The 23,968-nt window shown below is 36.2% G+C and overlaps 1 protein-coding gene across 1 annotated transcript in view; it reads right to left on the bottom strand.

Moving 5' to 3' along the window:
* The window catches only part of ADGB (androglobin), a 152,496-nt gene that overhangs the window by 92,432 nt on the left and 36,096 nt on the right, over window positions 1-23,968 (bottom strand). Inside the window, exons 4-10 of the mRNA XM_036317321.1 lie at window positions 23,529-23,621; window positions 21,418-21,489; window positions 19,307-19,516; window positions 12,634-12,773; window positions 8,998-9,084; window positions 6,791-7,056; window positions 2,015-2,149 (exon numbers count right to left, since the gene is read on the bottom strand). Coding sequence (XP_036173214.1) covers window positions 2,015-2,149; window positions 6,791-7,056; window positions 8,998-9,084; window positions 12,634-12,773; window positions 19,307-19,516; window positions 21,418-21,489; window positions 23,529-23,621 — 1,003 coding nt within the window. The remainder of the gene's footprint in view (window positions 1-2,014; window positions 2,150-6,790; window positions 7,057-8,997; window positions 9,085-12,633; window positions 12,774-19,306; window positions 19,517-21,417; window positions 21,490-23,528; window positions 23,622-23,968) is intronic.

Below are 23,968 nucleotides of genomic sequence, written 5' to 3'. Positions count from 1 at the left end.
TATATTTGATTGGGTGTCCTTTTGTTCTTTAAAGATTCTGACCAAAATAATAGAATTTATTTTCCTTTATTATTTTTATTTTTAATTAAAAGTTTTGTGTTATTTCTTTACTAATTTGAGGATTTACATTTAACTGTGCTAGATGTGTTAATTGAGAATAGTATCTTTAGAGACACAAAATATAAATTAGACATGAACCAGAATCTTCCTTAAATGGATTAATTGTAAAATATAATAAAGTTATAAAAACATATTTTTACATGAAAAAATTAAACTTTGTATGATTTTCATGGAGCAGGGATCTGAACCTAGGCAGTTTTATCCACAGCCCAAATTCTAAACCATATTCTGTATCTTTTTTTTTTTTTTTTTACAGAGACGAAAGGAGAGGGATAGAGAGTTAGAAACACTGATGAGAGAGAAACATCGATCAGCTGCCTCCTGCACATCTACTGGGGATGTGCCCGCAACCCAGGTACATGACCTTGACCGGAATCGAACCTGGGACCTTTCAGTCCCCAGGCCGACGCTCTATCCACTGAGCCAAACCGGTTTCGGCATATATTCTGTATCTTGAGATTAACCTTATCTCTTAATTTGGTAGGGAGAAAAAGACATTGTTAACTTTATTTTCCCAAAGAAAGAAACTCAGAGAAAGGTTTAGTCATTTTCACAGTGATGATGAATTATCGGTAACTTTGGGAATGTCATGCCATCTACTATCAAAAAGATTGCTTAAGGCATCAAAAGAAGAAAACAATTTTTAATACAGAATTTAAAATATGACTAGTGACTCTTTTCTCTAACAAACCACCAGACATGTTTCTGTAAGTATAAAAAGTCATAATTATTAAAATGTCCTCACAAAACTATAATAATGTGTTAAAGAAGAAGACAAAATGAAAAGAAAAACTAGATAAAGCATAGTGCTGGAAGAAAAGGGATGTGTTTCCAACCATGGAATGAATGGAAAGCTGAAAATTAGAACCCGCATTCTGGAAGCACCAAGATAGATGACCCAATAGTAGAAATATAAAGTCTTAAAAAAAGACAATGTGTATAATATGCCCTGGCTAGTGTGTCTCAGTTGAGCATCTTCCCATATATGGAGAGGTCACTGGGTCAATTCCTCTCAGGGCACATGCCTGGGTTGGGAGCTCGGTCCCCAACAGGTATTGTGCAGGAGGCAGCTGCTTGCTATTTCTCACTCTCTCCCTCTCCCTCCTTCTCTAAAGTAAATAAAAACATTTTTTAAAACAACAACAAAGATAATGGGTATATGTTATATAATCTTAAAATGTTATATATGCTACATATAATTTATACAGAAGACATATACTAATATATAATACATATGCTAATATTTATATACTTTGTATAATTGTATATTAATATATGTACCTTATATAGAATATATAACATATTTTACTTATGTAGAGTAATATAAATTTTATAATCTGCTAATATATAATATATATGGTAGTATATGTCTTCCTTCTCCTGTGACTGTTGTGCCATGAGAACTTGGACAGCCTTCACTATTGTCTCATATGTGGAACCTTACAGGCAACTTTACACATGCTTATTTAGATACTAGAGGCCAGGTGCACGAAATTCGTGCACTTGGAGGGTCCCTCAGCCCAGCCTGTGCCTCTCGCAGTCCGGGAGTCTTTGGGGGATGTCTGACTGGGCCTTAGTCAATAGTTGGAAATCCTTAGCGCTGCTGTGGACGCAGGAGAGGCTCCCGCCGCCGCTGCACTCACCAGCCATAAGCCTGGCTTCTGGCCTGTGGGAGCACACTGACCAACAGGAGGCAGCTCCTGTGTTGAGCGTCTGCCCCCTGGTGGTCAGTGTGTGTCATAGCAACTAGTCATTCTGCTGTTTGGTCAATTTGCCTATTAGCCTTTTAGTATATAGAATGTCTATACAGGAGATATGTTTCTATGCTCCACAGAGGTTCAACATTTCAGGAAACAGCTAAAGTAGTCCATAGTCTAGGAGACTGAGCGCTTACAGTCCGACAGAGACAGCAGAGAGTTCTGGACTTCTGATGAGGGTCTGGAACCATGAAACGACCATTTAAATTTTTCCTTTTCCCTTTCTCCATCTTTACTCCTCTTCTTCCCAATGTCTCTTATATCTGCTTTCTCTAACATATTAAAAAACATAATAAATCTTTTAATTATAAAACCTCAAACACAATAGCCACAAATTCCCTCAAACACTATTCACCTCTAATTAGAAACATTAAAATAAAGCAAGACAAAATTTTGAAAATCAATGTGTATTGTGAAGGACCTGCAGCACTATTTATTATTGACTACACATCATTTTATGTTCAATGTAGGTGATAATTTGATATATGATTTTGTATATAAAATTACAGACTATTTTTCTCATTTTAAAAGAAAAAATCAAAGTACAACAAATCATATTCTTAAAGTTGAGTTCTAAATGTGGAGAGACCTTTCAGATCTTTTTTATTTGGGGCTCTACATCTCAAGAAAATATAGACTGCTGTTTCCAGAATATCTTCTGGTGAAAACTGAATGCCAAACCCAATACATTATGGCCAAAATGACTTTTTTAATCACACCCTACACACAGAACTATATGCACCCTTTGAATTTTCATTCATAATTACATTTCTATAAAACGTGTTCGCCTTCAACTAAAAAAATAAATAAATAAAAGCTATGGTACATATACACAATGGAATACTACGGAATACTACTCAGCCATAAACAGGAAAGAAATCTTACCTTTTTGACAGCTTAGATGGACCTAGAGGGTATTGTGCTATGTGAGATGAGTCAGAGAAAGACAAATACCATATGATTTCACTTGTATATGGAATATAAAGAAGAAAATAAACAAACAAAATAGAGACAGATTCAAAGATACAGAGAACAGATTGGCGTTGTCAGAGGGTAGAGGGGCTGACAGCTAGGTGGAAAAGGTGAAGGATTAAGCAGTACCAATCGGTAGTTACAGAATGGTCATGGAGATGTAGGTTACAGCATGGGAATATAGTCAATAATATCGTGATGGCTGTGTATGGGGTCACGTGAGTGCCTGAAATATTGGGGGACCACTCTGTAAAGTACCTGATTTTTAACCACTATGCTGTACATCTGCAACTAATACAGAATAATATTGAATGCAAACTGTAATTATTTTTTCTAATTTAAAAAGAAAAAATTTAGTATAAAGATTGAAAATTAAAAATCCCAGATTTTTTATTCCCTAATGAAGTCAATTCAATTCTGAAACAAAAAATCATATTTCTGCCTTTTTATTCTTTCATCACCTGCTAAATTTGTAATCAGGTTATTTTTTTCAATTTGCATAAATAAAAACTGTGACATTAACAACCTGCACTATTCCTCACCCTAAAATGTACACCTGTCTTATATCTTAGCTTTTATAGTAGATTTAGCACCTATGCGAGATACAAAAGTGAAGATAATTGATAACTTTAAGTGCAGGAGGAGACATATAACTAGGAAACTAAAGTATAAATACAAGTTATCAAATTTTACACCTTGGGTTTCTATAAATATTTGATTTCACTCAATAAAATTAATTTTAGGTAGAAATATATAATTTCATGTATGATTTTAAAATAGAACTTTAAAGCCTTCAAACTCCTATTCAGAATTCAGAAAATATAATTTATAATAAAACTTACAAATAGAAAAATCACTCTTTCACATAGCAATTTGGATAATATACAACAGTGTTTACCCAAATGTGTTGCTCCTCTGCCATTTCATGCCACCCATCTAGCAAATATCACCTTAGGTAAAGTTACCAGCTGAGTCCTACTGGAGATAACCTTTCCCTAGCTCTGCAAACCTCTGCTACATCTGATTTAAATCACCATGAGAACCTTCATCTTCCACCTCCACCTCACTCCCGGCTCATGGATAAGCTACTTATATAGAGAGAAAAATAGAAGCCTTTAGTCAGAAACACTCAGCTTCTCCCTATGTCACCCATTCACCCACCAACATTTGCGCCTGTCCTCTCCCATGGCATGCACCCACCTGGTAGAATGGAGGAGCGCCTGCTCCCCTGGATGGGTCCAACCTCTCCCACCTGGACTCCTGTCCTCCTTTTCCTGCCTTCTCAGGAAATATACACTATTGCTGTAATCTCAGCTGGATTCCTTCATGTCTTTACTTAAAAATACTCAGTTCTCCTTCAATAGTTTAAAACATAAGTATCCCATGTAGGTCCACATACTCCCTGTCCGGTTCCTCTTTGTAGCTTTCCTATTCACAAACTTCTAATAGGTTTGTTTGGACATTATTTTACTTTGCACTTACTTCTTAACGCTCTCAATATGCCTTCCACTCCCATCCTCCACCAGTGCCCAATGACCTTCACATCACAACATTCAACAGGGGAATCTAAGTTCCCACCGTATTTCAACTCTCACTATTGGACACAGACTATCTTTCTGATTCTTGAAACTCCCTTCTTTGACTTCAGTAGCATCATGCTCTGCTGGTTTCCCTCCTGCTTCTCTGGCCATCCTCTAGCCTCCTTTGCCAGATCATCATTGTGTTCCTGGCTGTCAGATGCTTCGTTTCTTTAAAGCTCAGTCTCAGGCAGCCACGTCTTCTTATTCTATGCCGTCTTCTTGAGACTACCATTCGTAGTTTAACTTAGCATGCATTTGTCAATGATTCCAAAACGTGTATTACCACCCCGGAACTCATAGCCTATCTCAAATTTAATATGTTCAAAATCGTTTTATGATCTCTCCTCATAAAGCCATTCGTTTTTCAGTATCCACCATCATCTCCATTTCAGCTACCATGTTTTTTACTTTTTAAATATCTCTCAAATTATTCACATTATTCACTGTTACTACCCTACTACCCACTCCCAGTTACCATTGTCTCTAACATGAGCTGGTACAAGAGTCTCCAAACCGTTTTTTTATATACACTCATGTCTCCAAACCTCAAGGTCCCGACCTCACCCTGAGGTCTTTTCTTTTCAAAAAACCATCATGTTGTTTTTAAAATGTGATTTAGATCATGCAGATTCTAGTCTGTTCTTCATTAGCTGTCAGTTTTTCTTATGATAAAGATCAATAATCTTAACATGACCTAGAAGATTTTATTTTCTTTTTTATATATATTTTATTGATTTTTTACAGAGAGGAAGGGAGAGAGATAGTTAGAAACATTGATGAGAGAGAAACATCAATCAGCTACCTCCTGCACACCTCCTACTGGAGATGTGCCCACAACCAAGGTATATGCTCTTGACCAGAATCGAACCTGGGACCTTTCAGTCCTCAGGCCGAGGCTCTATCCACTGAACCAAACTGGTTACAGCAACCTAGAAGATTTTATGTGATCATTCTCCTACCTCCTTCTCCAGGTTTTCTCAAACCATCCTTTAATCCTCACATCCTTTCCTCTTCTAGCTAAATATAGCTTCTGCCAGGTCTTCCAAACTGTCATTCCTCCTACTGCCTCATAGCCTTTACTAGTATAGCTGCTAATTCCTCTACTTAGAATGCTCTTTCTTCCACAGCCCCCCATCTTCTTCTTGATATTCCTCTCATCTTTGCAAAATCAGCTCAAAATTCCTTAGGAAATTCTTTCCCTACACCATAGACTAGGTCCCCTATATTAACTCCCGTAGTTTCCTTCATTTCCATTTAAGGCTTATTTGTTAATAAGTGGTTATGATTTTTAAGTGAATATTAGTCTCTATCCCTAGACAATAAGATTCAGGAAGTACCTTTCTTATCTGATTTTGTTCAACAAGTTATCACTAATCCCTGGAACATTTATTGGAATTATACTCAGTAAACTGTATCTTGGATAAATGGGTGGCTGGGTGAATGGGTGGATAGATAAATGCTAATTTGTGATATGTGAGAAAGGGCTTGTCAGTTGAAATTAATTGGGGATATACTAGATAAAACAAATTTTATCAGGCTTTTTTTTTTTTGCTTTCTTTCATACTAGTGCATATTAGGTCATTTCAAAAAGGGCCTATGATAGGCAGATATCACTCACACACTTGGTCTTGGTATATTTTTGAGGAACATTTACAGTAATAATTTCTATGCACTGTACTGTAGATAAGACCCTGATAAGAAATAATTGGATAAAATGTCAATATTTTCTAAAACATAAATATTTGAAAGATCAAAATATAAAGACAGCTGAGTATTTTCTAGAATATTTAACCATCATTATTGTTTATTTACATAGCTATATAAAATATTTTGGAAATAAAAAATTACTCAGTACCTTTCCTGCCTTAAGAGAATAAATAATCCTACACTTGTAAAAAAAAAACAACTAGAATTTTTTCTTCTTAAATTTGAACTTCCACTTTACAATAATAATCAATGAATCATCATCTAATCCCTGGTCATTTCACATTTCCTGAAAAAATAAACAGGACCACTTTGTCCCTTGCTATTTTGGTTCATTGTACTCTACATATATAAGAAAGATGTATTTGATGAAACTTGAAAACTTAATGTCTCTTCCTATATTAATACTATGTTAATTTAGTATCATCAAATGGTATAATTTCCTTTGATTTCTAAAGAGAGTAAAATATGAAACAATAGTTAACATGTAGCAAATACCCTTAGAAGTTCTGAAATCCTATCTAGGAAGGATCTTAATTATTTCCACAACATTTAATACATGATAATAACAATGAAGAACCATTAAATTCAGCAGTGTTTGTAAAGCATTTATATACAATATCCATATTAAATAATGTATGATATATAATGTCTTACCCTTTGGAACTTTGTCACTTTTTTCAAGTGTTTTTAGTGTTGTAACTGAAGGTTCAGGTTTGAATTCTTTGCCATCTTTCATTTCTTTGCCTTCTTTCACTTCTTTGCCATCTTTCACTTCTTTGCCATCTTTCACTTCTTTTCCTGCATCTTTTAATTTGCTATCTACCTCTGTTATTTTGCTCTCAGAGTTGGATTCATCTGTCAGCTTAAATTCAGGCAATATTTCTTTCAAGAGCTCCCAGACTTTGTCCATATATCGTGGGCTTTGATAAAACACATCAACACTAATTTTCAAATTAAGATTTAAACTCCACATCAAGAAATTACTGACAGAAAAAAAATAAACTTACTATTTTAAAAGACTAATTTCAAATATTAGTTTAAAACACCATTATATATTCATTGATTAAACAAATTTTAATTGAGTGCCTATGATGTGCTGGGTTTTGCTGATGGAAAGAGACCAAACAAGGAATTCTGGTTCAGAATGGAGACATAGGAGGACCCGGAATTCATCCATTCCCATGACTATCCTGAATCTACAGGTAGATATAAAACAGTTACCTCTAGGGGGTAGGGGGCGGAGGAGGAAAGTAACTGAGTGGCTCCTACACAGCTAGTGAATGAGAATGAACCCACATTGATGCAAGTAGGAGAGACTGAGACACAATATCGCCATAAACCCAGCATGGTGACCCACAACTGGAGGGAACTCACAACCCTGAGTTTACCCCTGAGGTGCAAAGGGTTTGAAACTCACATCTGACACCCAAACTTTTAAGGCCTTCACCTAATAAATGATCCCACAAAACATCTAGCTTTGAAAGCCCATGGGGATTGCATCCAAAGACCCATCCATGAGGCCATTGTAACCTCAGAAATGGTTCTTAAAAAGCTCCCGCAGACTTGCCCACCCCAAGCCCAGTGCAGAGGCAGCAAACTTTCTATGAAAGAGGCTTACTTGCTTATTTTAATGCATTGACCTGAGGGGCAGGCTTATAATTAAACACACATCGAAGGGCCAACTGTAATTCTCTCCACAGACCAGAGGGCAGGCGTTATCTTTATGTGCCCTTTGTCATGCATCATCCATTTATGATAAATATTCTCAACTACTTGAGTATAGAAAGAGCATATCTCAACGTAAAGACCATATATGACAAGCCCACAGCTAACATTCTATTTAGTGCTGACACATAGATCAATGAAACAGACAATGACAAAAATAAAAGCCAAGAATATACAATGTGGAAAGTATAGTCTCTCCAATAAATGGTGCTGGAAAAACTGAACCACCACATACAAAAGAATGAAATTAGGCCATTATCTTACACCATACATAGAAATCAACTCAAATTGGATTAAAGACTTGAATATAAGACCTAAAACCCATAAAATTTCCATAGAAAATATAGGTGGTGAGACCTTTGACATTGGTCTTGACAATGAGGTTTTGGATTTGACACCAAGGCAACAAAAGCAAAAATAAAGGAAAGTTACATGAAACTAAATGGCTTCTGCACAGCAAAGGAAACCAGCAACAAATGGAAAGGCAACCTATAGAATGGGAGAAAATATTTGCAAATCATATATCTAATATTCAAGTTATGAGGGCTGTCTTCAATCCCCTCTAAGCTGGACCCTGAGGAGTGGTAACATCAGTCAAAGATCAATCAATGATGATGCAAATTGATAACTGTATGTGGCTTTGATCTTCTTGTAAAAATCAACATCTGAATTGATGATATGCTCAAAAATACTTAGATTCCAATTTTATCACCTCCAGGAACAATATGAACAGCTTTGGTCAAACAATCTGAGTTTTAGTTTCCTCACTTATAATGATATATACCTGGTGATGGGGTTATATGGATGATTAAATAAGATAATCTTCTCAGGACTATGGTTTTTAATTAGAAATAATATATCAAAGTGCATAATGTCTAATAACATTATTTTAATATTTGTAATTCAGATATTATAGGACTAAATTTACAATATATATATATAAGGAAACAGAATTTATCTTGAAATTCTCAAAGAATTTTATATAAAACTATAAAATGTTGTTCTCCCCAACATTTTTATAAAATGTAACTTTTCTTGAAATTTCCCTAAAAAGTACAAATGTTTTGGTTAAAGAAACTTTACAAGGGGAGAAAGAAAGAAAAAAAATGCACAAGAAAGTTAATAGTCAAACCTACTGGAGAGGAATGACTTCCGGTAACCATCCTGTAAGTGCATGGATAATGGTGGACTCTCCCAGCTCTCTCTTCTCTGCTATATGGATGCTAAAGAAGCAAATGCACGGTAGTATAGTTAATAAAATTTGAAAACACAGAGAGGTATATAAGAAGTAGGAATCTCTATTAAATAGTGATATAATAATGAATGTAAGGGTCATACTGGTTAAACATTATAGCACAAGAAAATATTATTCCAACAGTCAGATTACTTGTTTTGGTAAAGCACTTAAGTAGATCCAATGATAAAACGTCACATCTGTTTACAAAACATGATTACAAGCTTTATTTTTAAAAGACATAAGACTATTGTCATATACATAAAACATATTCATACATGTGATATATGCTAAAATATATACAGATAATATATTATATATTTTATATATTCAATATATTATCATGTTCTTTTAAAAATAGAACAGTGACTTTATGTTTCTGGTTTTAGTACTTATTCTAAGATGTCTATGAAGCTGTGTATTGTCAGTCTCATATATGGCAGGTCAAGATGGGCATCAGACATCCTTAGTTAAATTATTAGATAATTTCAGAGAAACCACAAACAGCTCTTCTATCCTATACAAACCAGTGGATTTGCCACCATAGGATAAAATCAAATGACATTGTGATTGACCAAATGTCACTCTTCTCATTTTAGTTTTTGTTTTTTGGGGGTTTTTGTTGTTGTTGTTTTCTGACTAGATTAGTCCATTTAGAGCAACAGGCAAATCCCTCTTCTGCCCAGGAATCATAGCTTTAGTTGACCATATGGTGATGATAGATGGATTGATGTGTCTACATATCTCAAAGATAACAAGTATCTATTGAGATAATTCATAGTTTAGTCTAAATTCTTCTTTGGATAATCATATTTAAGAATTGACTGTAAAAGCCTCATAGAAATAATGTTTTTTTCCTTTACATATCTCACAGTGATATTGAAACTACTACTAAATATTAATTTTTAATGTACTAAGCTAAAACTTATATGACAATAAATATAATCTGAGAAAAATGTGTAGACAAATATAAGTTGTACCATTATATTTGAAAGCTTAAGAAATGTCTTACGTTTAGTCTGATCCTTTATTTCCAAGCTAGATTTATTTATTATTTAAAAATGACAATAATTATATTACTCAAGTTGCTAGAAAATTCTATTGAACTACAGCTTTAAGAAAGACAAAATGCTACTCCATTTACTCAGGTCATGCCTTTAATGCTTCACTGGCCTTGCAGCTTTAATTCTCAGAACTTCAAGTGAGGTTTGACAATTAGGAACATTAGGAACATTATTTTCTTTCAAAATAAACAAACATAGCCCTAGCCTGTTTGGCTCAGTGGATAGAGCATTGGCTTGTAGACCAAAGGGTCCCGGGTTTGATTCCAATCACGAGCACCTACCTCGGTTGCAGGGTCCTGCCGGCCCAGGCCCTGGTCTGGGCTCGTGAAGGAGGCAACTAATTGATGTGTTTCTCTCACATGGATGTTTCTCTCTGTCTTTCCCTCTCTCTTCTACTCTCCTTGTCTTTCCCTCTCTCTTCTACTCTCCCTAAAAATCAATGGAAAAATATCCTGTGGTGAGGATTAATAAATAAACAAATACGTAAATAAGTAAATAAATAAAATAAACACAGTTGTCACCAGTGTGAATACTTAGTAGTGTTCAGCTACCTAGAAAGATATAGGATGAGTATTTATTTATTTTACAGGAAGAAAATTTTTTGAACTTAGAGTTACTTTTAAATTATTTTTCTGTTTGTTAATCCTCACCTGAGGAGGATATTTTTCCATTGATGATTGATTTTTAGAGAGAGTGGAAGGGAGAGAGACTAAGAGAGAGAAACATCGATGTGAGAGAGAAACATCAATGTGAGAGAGACACATCGACTGATTGCCTCCCACATGCACCCAGAACTGGGGCTGGGGATTGAGCCTGAAACCTAGGTACATGCTCTTGACCAGAATCAAACCTGGGACCCTAGGGTCCATGAGCTGAGCTGACACTCTATCCACTGAGCCAAACTGGCTAGGGCCTTAGAGTTATTTTTATAGAAAATAAAATATAAATTAAGATTTACACCCTAGCCGGTTTGGCTCAGTGGATAGAGCGTTGGCCTGGGGACTGAAGGGTCCCAGGTACGATTCTGGTCAAGGGCGTGTGCCTTGGTTGTGGGCACATCCCCAGGTGTGCAGGAGGCAGCTGATCAATGCTTCTCTCTCATTGATGTTTCTAACTCTCTATCCCTCTCCCTTTCTCTCTGTAAATAAATCAATAAAATATTTTTTTAAAAAGATTTACTACTAATTAATAAATAGATTGACACTGGTCTCTCTCTTGCTCTGAATGACAGACGAGAAAACTTGAGGGAATCTCATACTTTAGAGAGATTAGTAGCATCACCATATTTTTTTAATTTTAGGATTAGTTTTATGAAAACTAGATTATAAAAACCTGTAAATCCATGCAAACTGTCACACATGAATTGCAGTGTGTCCTAGTACACCAAAAAAATTATGGGATAAGTCTGTTCTTTTAAATTATTGAAATGAAGCGCTGCAAGCTGGGTGAAACAAATTCCCAATAGGAAATGGAGGGTTGTTAAGAGAAAGGGGGGATGAAGAGGCTGGCAGAAGGAGTGGTTTTGTTGTTTAGCCTTAGGGGAGAAAAAGGAAGCTGAGCTCAAGAAAATCCAGGAAGAGCAGACCTGCCTTCTGACTGATCTTGCTGTGTTTACAGAAAGGGAGAGGGCTGGGCTTTGAGCAAATGGCAGATGCTATCTGTTAAAGCCTGTAGTGTGTTCTGTTGAAGTCTGAGATATTAGGACACATTGTGAGGGGAGGGGGGTGTCAAATTCAAGCTGGTGCAGTAGAAGTGAGCATTCTCCCACCAGGCAAAGGCACAAAGTAACCATGCATTGGCAACTCAAGCATCTAAGCCTGTTTGCGTCACTAGGGCCGAGATGGAATGACCACAGGTCTCTGCACGCAGAATCTGAGAGAATAAACAGAAATGCCTCATCTATGCTAGTGCACAAGCATGCAGGATGCAAGCAGATTTCATAAGGATATCGAAGAAATATGAATAGTTAACACCATGAATGTATTAAAAGGGACCAGTGTTATCAACAGCATGAGGAGCATCTTGGCATCCTTCAAAACAGTTCAGGGTTTTCAAAATTAGCACATTATTGTTGCATAGACAGAATTAACCCTTTAACTGGATCCCAGCATATTATTCAGTATTTGGATGAGCCAGTATTGTCCTCTACAAAACAACTTCTTTCTCTCCTTAAGCTGAAGCATTTATTTCTGTGATTGACTTTCCATTCATAGAGAGCATTGAGTATAGAATAGTTTTCTTGAATACTTTTACTGGGGGGAATTTTATTTGATTGCTGGCTAACCCAATAATTCAAATTAATGACTTTGGCCTATACATTTTTATATAAGAAAATTTACACTGTTTGAAAAGAAAGTTTTTAAAAATTAATCAAAAAAATAAAGCTGTGGAATACAGATGTGGTACTGTTGTTTTTACTGTGGTTTGCCTTTTTGTTTTTATACAAGTGAGTGATAATTCCACTTTCTACATACTCAACATTTGCCAGCTTAATGATAGCTTTAGACAAAAGCATGGGCCAGAGTTCAAGTTCATAAGTTGTAGCTGGAAGCAATAGATTGTTATCTTCATCAAAAGGCATAAAGTCATCAACGGTTATCTTTCTCCAGCAACCCTAAAAATGAGAAGAAAGAAATATACCATCCATGATTTATGTTCTTTTCACTCATACATCATTATAAAGGGGGCGGGGGGGGGGGCAAAAATAGGTTTGTAATTGTATGTGATACAGAGTTTATTCTTGGATTATTATTCATTAATTATTGTATTATTTTTCAAACAAACAACTGTAAACCTACTTTGCCCCACCTTGTATACTACTGACATTATTATTTACTGTTTTATATTTTTTGTTTTATAATTTTATTTTAACTTCTTACATATAAATAGAGACATACTAGTCTTTAATACTACTCTGGCTGAGGGTTTGGGCTTATTATTTTCCTTAATGTAATTACAGTGCATTCAAATAAGGAAAAAGATAAGCATCTGTCTTTATTTATGAGGTCTGGTAAGCATATCCTTGGATGTCCCATCCTACATAATGCAGTAAATTAAAGTGTTTCAAATAACAGAATCAAAACATATATAACCATGAATGAATTTGAGCATAATTAAATAATTTAATATAGTCATAATAAAAATTATCTAAATGTAACTTTAGTAATTATTATTTATTAAGCTCAGTGATCTTATGCTTCCAATGATCATATTACTCCCACTTGTAATTAAAGACCTAATTTTTAACATGAAGTTAATTAATACCTTATTTAATATAATCATTATACATTCACCTATATGCATATTCCTTCATAATTAAAAGTTTGAAGCAATGATAGCATTAATGATTATGAACTCCAAGTTTTTTGTTAATGTTGGTTTTACATATAGAATTTATTATAGAATTCTTCCTTTACCCAATGACTATTTTCAGCAGTGATATAAGCATTGTGAATCCAAAGACTGACATAACACATGGCCAATACCACTGAATTCTTATAGTTTAGCAAGGAAAGAAGTATATGCAAACAATATGAAATTCCATATGTTCAAAGTGCTCTAGGACCAGAAAAGAAAGTATAACTAATTTTGCTAATGTCTTCACAGAAAGGAGGCATTTGAAATTAAAAGTCAAGGAACAGTATATTTTACCCAGGTAGATAGGAGTAATAGAGTAAAAAAAATGCTTTCTTTGTATGACACTTGTAACTCTAAACTTATATTGGCTAGTTTAATGGTTATATATCTTTTTCTTTCTTTCCTAATAGATGATAAATCAAAATGGAATCCTACAAAATGTTCAAGAAACTCACAGAAGGACAGAAAAAGGGAGACAAATCCCTCCCCCTCAAAAATTAACAGACTTAGAACTAAAAGATGGAACGGACATCACCCAGAACCATAGGAAGGCTGGCTGAGGGGAAATTATACAACTAGAAGGAAAGAGAAAAGCATACCGAGACTCAGAGGAGGCGCAGGGCAGAAAATACAATGGTGCAGAGGTGCGGAGGTGCGTGCGGAGCGGGCTGGCGGCTGAGGGCGCGGTTGTCTGTTTCAATTGGGAGGGAGTCTCAGGCTCTGAGCTCCAGTTCCGGGCAAGTCTCTGGGGACCCAGACTCAAACGGGAGAAGTGGGACTGTCTGGCATCAGTTGGAACTCGAGGGCAGCTTTCTCTCCAAGGTTTGCAGTGGTTGCTGGGACTCTGAGAGGCAGGGACTCTGAGAGGCAGAGCCTCTGGGGATGGGACTGAGAGCAGCCATAACTGCTCGCTCCACCCGCCCTGTTGATCCAGTGGGACCCGCCCTGCCCAAGCCTTACACAGAGTCATTTGCGGGATAGCCTCAGGCAAAGGCTAGATTAGCATCTCCCTAGAGGACAGAAGTTCTCCCATTGCAGACACAGCTGATTCTCACAGCCAGTTGGCCTGGAGGTCAATTCCCCCCCAGTATTACCTACAACGATCAAGGCTTAACTACAACAAGACGGCGCACAAAGACCACAGGGGGTGTACCAAGAAAGCATAAAAAATGCGGAGACAAAGAAAGAGGACACAAATGACAGAAATGGAGGATATAGAGTTCAAAACCACACTTTTAAGGTCTCTCAAGAACTGTCTAGAAGCCACCGATAAACTTAGTAAGACCCTCGAAAAGACTGGTGAGACCGCCAATAAATATAGTGAGATCCTCAAGAAATCTAATGAGACCCTCGATGTTGTGATAAAGAACCAACTAGAAATTAAGCATACACTGACTGAAATAAAGAATTTTATACAGACTCCCAACAGCAGACCAGAGGAGTGCAAGAATCAAGTCAAAGATCTGAAATACGAAGAAGCAAAAAACACTCAACTGGAAAAGCAAAATGAAAAAAGAATCCGAAAATACGAAGATAATGTAAGGAGCCTCTGGGACAGCTTCAAGCGTACCAACATCAGAATTATAGGGGTGCCAGAAGATGAGAGAGAGCAAGATATTGAAAACCTATTTGAAGAAATAATGACAGAAAACTTCCCCTACCTGGTGAAAGAAATAGATTTACAAGTCCAGGAAGCGCAGAGAACCCCAAACAAAAGGAATCCAAAGAGGACCACACCAAGACACATCATAATTAAAATGCCAAGAGCAAAAGACAAAGAGAGAATCTTAAAAACAGCAAGAGAAAGAAACTCAGTTACCTACAAGGGAATACCCATACGACTGTCAGCTGATTTCTCAACAGAAACTTTGCAGGCCAGAAGGGAGTGGCAAGAAATATTCAAAGTGATGAATACCAAGAACCTACAACCAAGATTACTTTATCCAGCAAAGCTATCATTCAGAATTGAAGGTCAGATAAAGAGCTTCACAGATAAGGAAAAGCTAAAGGAGTTCATCACCACCAAACCAGTATTATATGAAATGCTGAAAGGTATCCTTTAAGAAAAGGAAGAAGAAGAAATAGGTAAAGATACAAATTATGAATAACAAATATGCATCTATCAACAAGTGAATCTAAGAATGAAGTGAATAAATAGTCTGATGAACAGAATGAACTGGTGATTATAATAGAATCAGGGACATAGAAAGGGAATGGACTGACTATTCTTGGGGGGGGAAGGGGTGTGGGAGATGCGGGAAGAGACTGGACAAAAATCGTGCACCTATGGATGAGGACAGTGGGTGGGGAGTGAGGGCGGAGGGTGGGGTGGGAACTGGGAGGAGGGGACTTATGGGGGGGAAAAAAGAGGAACAAATGTAATAATCTGAACAATAAAGATTTAATTAAAAAAAATAAAAATAAATAAAAATTAACAGACTTAAATTCCAATTTTATGAAATATAAAGTACACACAAATTAAAAGAGTAACTAAGTATACTTATCAACATTAAGAATTTGCGTGTATTTTGACAGAAAAATTAATTACACATGTAGAAATCCAAGAAAAAAATAGTCATGAAAATGGGCAAAGTTATATACGCAAAGATGCTATTTATTTTTGTATTGGTGAAACACTGGTCCATAAATGTCTGTCAATGTGAAATTAGCAAAATATGTGTAGTCATTGTTGTATTCAAACAATGGAGTACAAGGTAGATAAACTGGCATAAAAAAATGTCCATGGTTAGGAAAAAAGTACTTTACAGAACAATAACTACTACATGATATTATTGGTGCTACAAATTCAATATAGTAGGTTTGCTTATGTTTATAAGGAAAAAAGTTTAGGAGGATATACATAAATCATTTTCTGTGATTGTCTATATAGGTAGAGTCAGGGAACTTTCATTTTCTACTCTGAACATTTTAACAGTGTTTGAATTTGTTTTACTAAAAACATGTAGAATGTTAATAATAATGAAATAAGAATTTAAAAAATTTACATTTTGTAAAAAAAGTAATTGCATGTTAGAAAAATAGTTTATCATGGTATATATCTTGTTTATATGGTTTAAAGAACAACAAAATTGTCCCCAGTGGGAGAGATTTTGTTTCAAATGCAGACTGCAGGTTCTGCCCAGAGATTGACTCAGGGGGTCTGGGCTGGGCCATGGGAAGCACTTAAGGTTTTCTACACCTCCACAGTTTAAGAAACTTTGGATTCAGGTTCTAGCTGGGTAGCTTAGTTGGTTAGAGCATCTTCCCAACACGCCAAGGTTGCAGGTTTGATCCCTGGTCAGGGCACATATAAGAATCAACCAACAAATGCATCAATAAGTGTAATGACAGATTGATCTCTCTCTCTCTCTCTCTCTCTCTCTCTCTCTCTCTCTCTCTCTCTTTCTCCATAAAAATCTATAAAAAAATAAACTGAATTCTACAATAATATTGTCCTTAAAAAGTACAAGGTTTAATCTGAAACAAAAACTAATACATTTTTTTATACCAATAGATTGATGGCAACTGGGGAAAATTATTGGTCCCAATGTGTGTGTTTTCTGTTTCTTCAGAGACAAATGGAAGCATTGGGACAATCATGGAAAGACTGCCAAGAGCAATGAATATTTCAAGTGGAAAGCAATAATGAATTTGTTTCTTTCAAGGAGCCAAAAGAATGAGAATGCTGACATTGGAAAGTACATGACCAGACTGTATAGATCCCAGTAGTGGTGTCATCACTGCAGTGAAAGAAGAGAAAACTGCTCTGTTTCGTAACGCTGTTCTTTATGCTACTCAGTACATTCTTGTCTGGCTGGTGTCAAAGAACCTTGATGCTGTTTACTTAGAATCCAAACTGGAAATAATGGGAATACCTTTATGGGAAAAACTGGAATGAAAATCTGAACTTTAAATTTCATATAGAGAGGCTCTGAGACCTCAAGGACTGACTATGTTATCTATACATTTTTTTAAAAAATGTCTGAATCTAAGTAGGTTTGGGATAGTTAGGAATCAGTATAGTTAAAGAGAAATAAATCACATTTTTCTATGCAAAATGGAATGTAGTATTAATAAATGTTGATCCCTGTCTGGAAGGAAATTTGAAAAGAAGGAAGGATGTCAGAAAGCAGAGAGAGAGAGACAGCGGGGGGGGGGGGGGGGGGAGGGGAGAGAGAGAGAGAGAGAGAGAGAGGGAGAGAGAGAGAGATTGAGGTTGAAACTAATACCGTTGGTTTAATGTTTTGCTGATGCTGTTTTGAAATTCTTAATACCTTCAAACTCCATCTCAAGTCAGGTTTAGGTGAATGTGCAGAACTGGGGGCCAAATGCCCAGACATCTGACCTCCTCACTCTTCCCCTGTTTACCTTCTTTCCATCATCCCTCAACACTATCTACTGGGAATCCACTTTCTCAATGCCATAGCCTCCCTTTCACACCTCTGCACAGTCTACCTCCTGATGATAAATAGATAATAGAATTTAAGAAGTTAATTTCTCTTTTAATAACTTTTCAAAAAATATGACTTCATTAATTTCAGAGATAGGAAGGGAGAGGAGAGAGAGTGAAACATCAATGATGAGAGAGAATCACTTATTGGCTGCCTTGAGCCTGAAACCCAGGCATGTGCCCTGACTAGGAATTGAACTGTGACCTTCTGGTCATGGGTTGATGCTCAACCACTGAGTCACACAGGCTGGGCTTTTCTAACAATATTTTGACTTTCAAGGTCTATTGTCTTGCTGTGAATATCAAAAACAAACCCCCAAATCCTATTTTGGAAAATAGTAGCTAAACTTGTCTTCTTTACTTTCACCTTCCCACTGTAATGGTCCTTTTAATTCCTAAGCATTGGTCTTTCCACGTCCCGTATCCTGGCCAGATGGATGGCTTGGCCTCATTAAGAAAAAGTCATGTTCCTAGATATGTAGAATGGAATGTATAACTCTTCATGCTTTGCCCCCTCTTCCAATGTACAAGAACATTCTCAGTGACTAGGACCAGTTTCATAGGTATATGACCTTTCACACAAGACCCCACGCTCAGAAGGGCCTCATATTTGGTTTAAATTGCTATTACTGCCTTGAAATTTCTAACAATTTTTGAACAAGCAAATCCTGTAGCTGGTCTTACCTGGGACTCTGAGTCTTTAGAAAGAGAAATTTCCCCATGAACAACCCAAAGGTGTCTAATATAATCTAGCATTGCTACCTGTGGTGTGCGTCTACTTTGTCCTAATAACGGAGGGATTTTTGATTCTCTATTTGTACTTCTTACTATCCCACTGGCTTCCTTTTAGGCAGAGGTAAAACTTTCTGTGTCACTGTAAGGTTTGTTAACATGAAAACAAATCTCAAGTTTAGGACAAAAAACACACACCAAAAAACACAAAACAATGGGATCAGGTTCCTCAACAGCAGCAAGTGCCAGGAGAGGAGTGGACCATGCTCCAGTACTTCTTCCTGCTCATGACCCTGACAGCACATCACAGAGAAAAGAGGAAGGGAGACAGCCCCATGCATCCACCTGCCTGCGCAGCCTGCCTGCCTGAACCACAAACTGGTTCATGAAGCACCGGTTTAAAAAGCACAGGGAACTGGTATCACAGGAGAAACAACTGTTTCTTATTAATCCCAAATTACGAATGCAGGACATTTCCCCCCACTAGCTACCGGATTGATATCCTGCACAAACTACATAGTTTTATATTCTCCTAGGTATCAGCCCATAGGCAGACATATTTCAATATTAAAGAAAATGAACGTCAATGCACACGAACATGAACTTACCATCCAGTACAGTTTCACAATATACTTTCCGTAGCTATTGTACAAAGGCATGTGACCCTTCACAGCTTTGCACAGAGAGTAGATGTGTTCCCAGGGCTTCCAGATGGGAACAGGAGGTTCCCCTGTAGTCCCTTTAAAGCTATTGTTCAAAATAGCCCCATTGAATATCTTCCACACTGCATAGATTTCGCTGATAATCCATCTCATCAACTATAGACAAAAACCATTAGTGTTAATTAGTTAATTTTCAGTTGGCACTGTAATTTAGGTGAGAAATTAGTTTAAAACCTACTTCCAATAATAATATTAAATTCATATATAATGTGTTCACATTTTCATTTCTGACTTACAGAATAAAGTCATACATCTTGCTTTTGTTTGGGGGAAGTATTGTCATATTACAGACTAACAAATGTAATATTAAACATACTCTTAGCTAAGGTCTGTCTTCCAGCGTAAACTTTCAATGACCTCCATTTGACATTGACCTTCATTTGAATTCTGTGTGTGTGTGTTTGAGAGAGAGAGAGAGAATGCTCCTGAAAATAGTGATTTACTTTGGAATTAACTTTTTATAAATGAGGGAGCTACTTCTCTGTAAATGTTGAGAAGTTTGAGGAAAAAAAAATCTCTTATCAATAGGACTAATTAGACAAGGAATGAGACATGAAAAAAATTAAAATTGCACACATACTTAAATATACTCTAAACTCATATTTCATGTGTTGATCTATAGATGCAGAAATGCTCCAAGTGAAACTCCCACTTGCAGTGTTAAAACGGGCAGGAAGGCCCAGTGGGGAGCTGAGCTTTGGAGTAGAAATAGAGACCAGGATTTGAATCCTCCTACAAATCCTTCTGTTCTTGAGTAAGTCACTTCAGCCTCTATCAATTTCAGTTTTTCATCTATTAAATGTAGATTAAACTATTTATTTTTCAGCCTTCTTTGTAATAGAAACAATACATAAGAAATCTATGTGTCACAGTGGGTGTTGAGGAAAGCCATTACTACCCTCAGTACTACTAGCTTTTCTGAAATATTCATCTCATGTTTTACTGACTGGTATTTACAGATTAAATACTTGAAACTGATCTCATAAGGTTTATGTTTTTCTTAATTTGCTTTATCTAGGAACTTTCTTAAATTTTGGTTAAGTTGAAATAGGCCAATCAGATATCTTCTTATATCTATGAAAATACTATATATTATTTTATAATTTCCTCTCTTGAAAAATAAAAAAGCTAAAGTCTATATATGTTTAGGATTCATAAATTTGGAGATAATTTTGTTGAGACACTAAACATAAGAAAGAACAAAGGGTTTGAATCAATAATGACTATGCTCCACTCTTCTAACTGATCTTAAAACATTCAAAAATCCCCTGTCTCTGAAATAACTACCTTGGGGAAGTGGAACAAGTCTGCTTCTGATGGATAAAAGGCAGGGTGAGGAGGTGGGGAAGTGCATCCACACAGGAAGTAGGACTGCTGTGCTGAATATCTGGCTTGTTTAGAGGAGGTGTTGCAATCAAACCGCACCCCATGATTTCACCCACATTAGCAAATCAAACTATGTAACGCCCCCCTCTCTCTCAGAGAACAACTTAAGTCAATTGCCAGGCAAGTGGAGCTGGAGGAGAAGAGCCTATCAGGGGTGGGCAAACTTTTTGACTCGAGGGCCACAATGGGTTCTTAAACTGGACCGGAGGGCCGGAACAAAAGCATGGATGGAGTGTTTGTGTGAACTAATATAAATTCAAAGTAAACATCATTACATAAAAGGGTACGGTCTTTTTTTTCAATAGTTTTATTCATTTCAAACGGGCCGGATACGGCCCGCGGGCCGTAGTTTTCCCACGGCTGGGGCCCTAGATTGTGAGAAGCCAGTACCTGGGCAGAAGAGGGGAACAAGCAGTCCTGATACTAACAACTCCCACAATTTGCATGCTGAACTCAAAGGGGCTTCCCTTTCCCTTTGAATGTCCAGTGTATTAACAGCTCAGTTATACCAAAACTTAAAGGTGAGCAAAGGAGAAGTGAGACTGGGGATTGCTTAAGCTGGTCCGGAAGGCATTTTGCAATGAGGCTTTAGTTCGTGCTTCTGTACATACCTCACTGCAGAGTAAATGTTCATTTACTGAAAACAAGTCAAACGTGGTTTCATTCTTTACAACTACTGGAACCTGAAATAAAATATTTTAAAGAAGATATTATTCCTTAGAAAATAGAAAGGATATGTAGCTCATGCACTGTCCACAGGCCAAACCCAATTTCATTTCTCACAACCAGAGAATGATCTATCTATCTATCTATCTATCTATCTATCTATCTATCTATCTATCTATCTATCTATCTATCTGAGTAGACTGAAATAGAGTAAATTTTATATAGAAAGGCCATTACTGCCCTAACTGGTTTGGCTCAGTGGATAGAGCGTCGGCCTGCGGACTGAAAGATCCCGGGTTTGATTCCGGTCAAGGGCATGTACCTTGGTTGCGGGCACATCCCCAGTGGGAGGTGTGCAGGAGGCAGCTGATCGATGTTTCTCTCTCATTGATGTTTCTAACTCTCTCTCTCTCTCTCTCTCTCTCTCTCTCTCTCTCTCTCTCTCTGTCTCTCTCTGTCTCTGTCTCTCTCTCTCTCCCTTTCTCTCTGTAAAAAATCAATAAAATATATGTTTTTTAAAAAAAGAAAGGCCATTACTATTTTGCAGAATTTTTGTCTAAACTTTATATATGTCTATATTTAATTAGTCTCAGTATCAAATGTATTTATCACAGTGGACCTAGACACTAAAACTTGAAGAACACTATCTGAAGATTTCCCCACAGAGCAAGGCTTCCAGTTCTGTCTGTCCACACACCAACATGATGGATCAAAAGAAGTCAGTGCCCAGGGGGAGTAGAGGTAGAGGGATGGCAATATTATGATAAATGTTGGTGGAAGTATCATCAATAATAATCAATTAATTTATTTTTAGTATAAGTGTATCTCTCAGAAATAAGGTATTCTAAAAAGAACAAAATATGGTTTATAAAACTGTTCTACTTATTCAAATTTATGATACTCCCATTTCATGGCATTCATATCCTTTATTTGCATGGAATGCTAATTCTGCAGTTAAATTGAGCAGAGCTTGAATATTATTAATAATATCTTTATATTAAGTGCATTATATTAACATCATAAATTTGTAGTCTTTATGTCAACATTATTTAACATTGTAAGGAATTTATAGGCATGCTTCATGTATATTTGATTCCTTACATTTAAAATGTCTTACAAGTAGACATTCCATAGTTACTCTGATGAAGAGAGATGTATCTTTCCATTTCCTCATTTTAGTATTTTTAAATTTAGGATTATCTGACTTTATCATCTAGTAACAGTAATTAAAAAATATGGTGGATAAATTATATTTTCTTGCATTGGTAGTGCTTATAAAGGATAAAACTTTTGGGTTAAAATCATTTTGTGTAGAAACAGAGATTCAATGGATTCCATAATGTATACAAGAATCAGCTCCATTACAACCATTTGACTAGCTAACTAGTAACTAATTAAGCCTACTGATTTTCTATGCATTAAATAAAAATAATAGAAGATCCAAGAAGGGAAAAAAGGCATTAATGATAATTAAGCACTTGGAAACAACAAATATATTTAAATGAACATAGCTACTAGGAAGATAGACCAGTGGGTCTGACATTTAGTGTACATAAGTGCTATTTTACAGAAAGGTTTCTCAGATGATGTCTTAGACACTATGACGAAAGGGCTGGGTGTGGGGTCCAGAAGTGAAGGTGGCCCTTGGAAAGTGCTTCAACAATCCCTGGGAGAGAGAGATCCAAATGCAAGTCTTTTGCGCTTGAAAATTAAGGCTAATAAACACTAAAGTAAACAGACCTTCGTGCCATATAAGTTCTTGCTTAGTCTGTCAGAAATTAAGGGCTATAATGTGACATCATGGGGAGGAGAAAAAGAAAACTGGGGGCTCTAAACAAAATTTTAATATTCTTTTGGAAATCAGTACAAGCAGTATTCAACCATACTGATAGACATTTATTTCTAATTTAAATTCAAAACACAATTACTTATTATTATTATTGAATACCACAAGAAAAAATTATCCTAAATTGTTTAAAAATGTAGATTTTCATAATTAACACATTACATACCATCATTAATATGTATTTTGTTTAATAATAAAAATTCTTCTTACCCGATTAAATAAAAAATCCTGTGGACGTTTCCAGGAATAAACTTTCAGTGATGGTGGTAATTCAATCTTGCCTTCAGGGTCTTCAAAACAATGCTACATAAAAATATATTGAGTTTTATCTCCATATGGTCTTATTAAAATAAAAACAGCTCAATCTTAGGAATTAATAATGCATAGATCAACAAAAAGGCATTTATAGAGTATTGTGTATGTTTGTTCTCAGAGCTAGTTTATGGAGTATTTGGGAAATACTAGAAGTTAATGATTCTGTATTTAATTCATGAAACCTTGATTGCCGAGTAGCATTTTGATTGCAGATGAAACAGTACAAGCAAGCATGAGCTTCTTTGGAATGTGAATTAGGAATGGAAGGAAAACAATTTTGGATAGGCCAGATATGGAGTTACTTCCCACTGAAAACACTGTTTCGTTTTGTTGTT

Source organism: Myotis myotis, unplaced genomic scaffold, assembly GCF_014108235.1.
Source record: "Myotis myotis isolate mMyoMyo1 unplaced genomic scaffold, mMyoMyo1.p scaffold_m19_p_7, whole genome shotgun sequence".
Lineage (NCBI taxonomy): Eukaryota > Metazoa > Chordata > Mammalia > Chiroptera > Vespertilionidae > Myotis > Myotis myotis.
The sequence above is the reverse complement of the archived record's forward strand: the minus strand, read 5'-3'. Positions and strand labels throughout refer to the sequence as shown.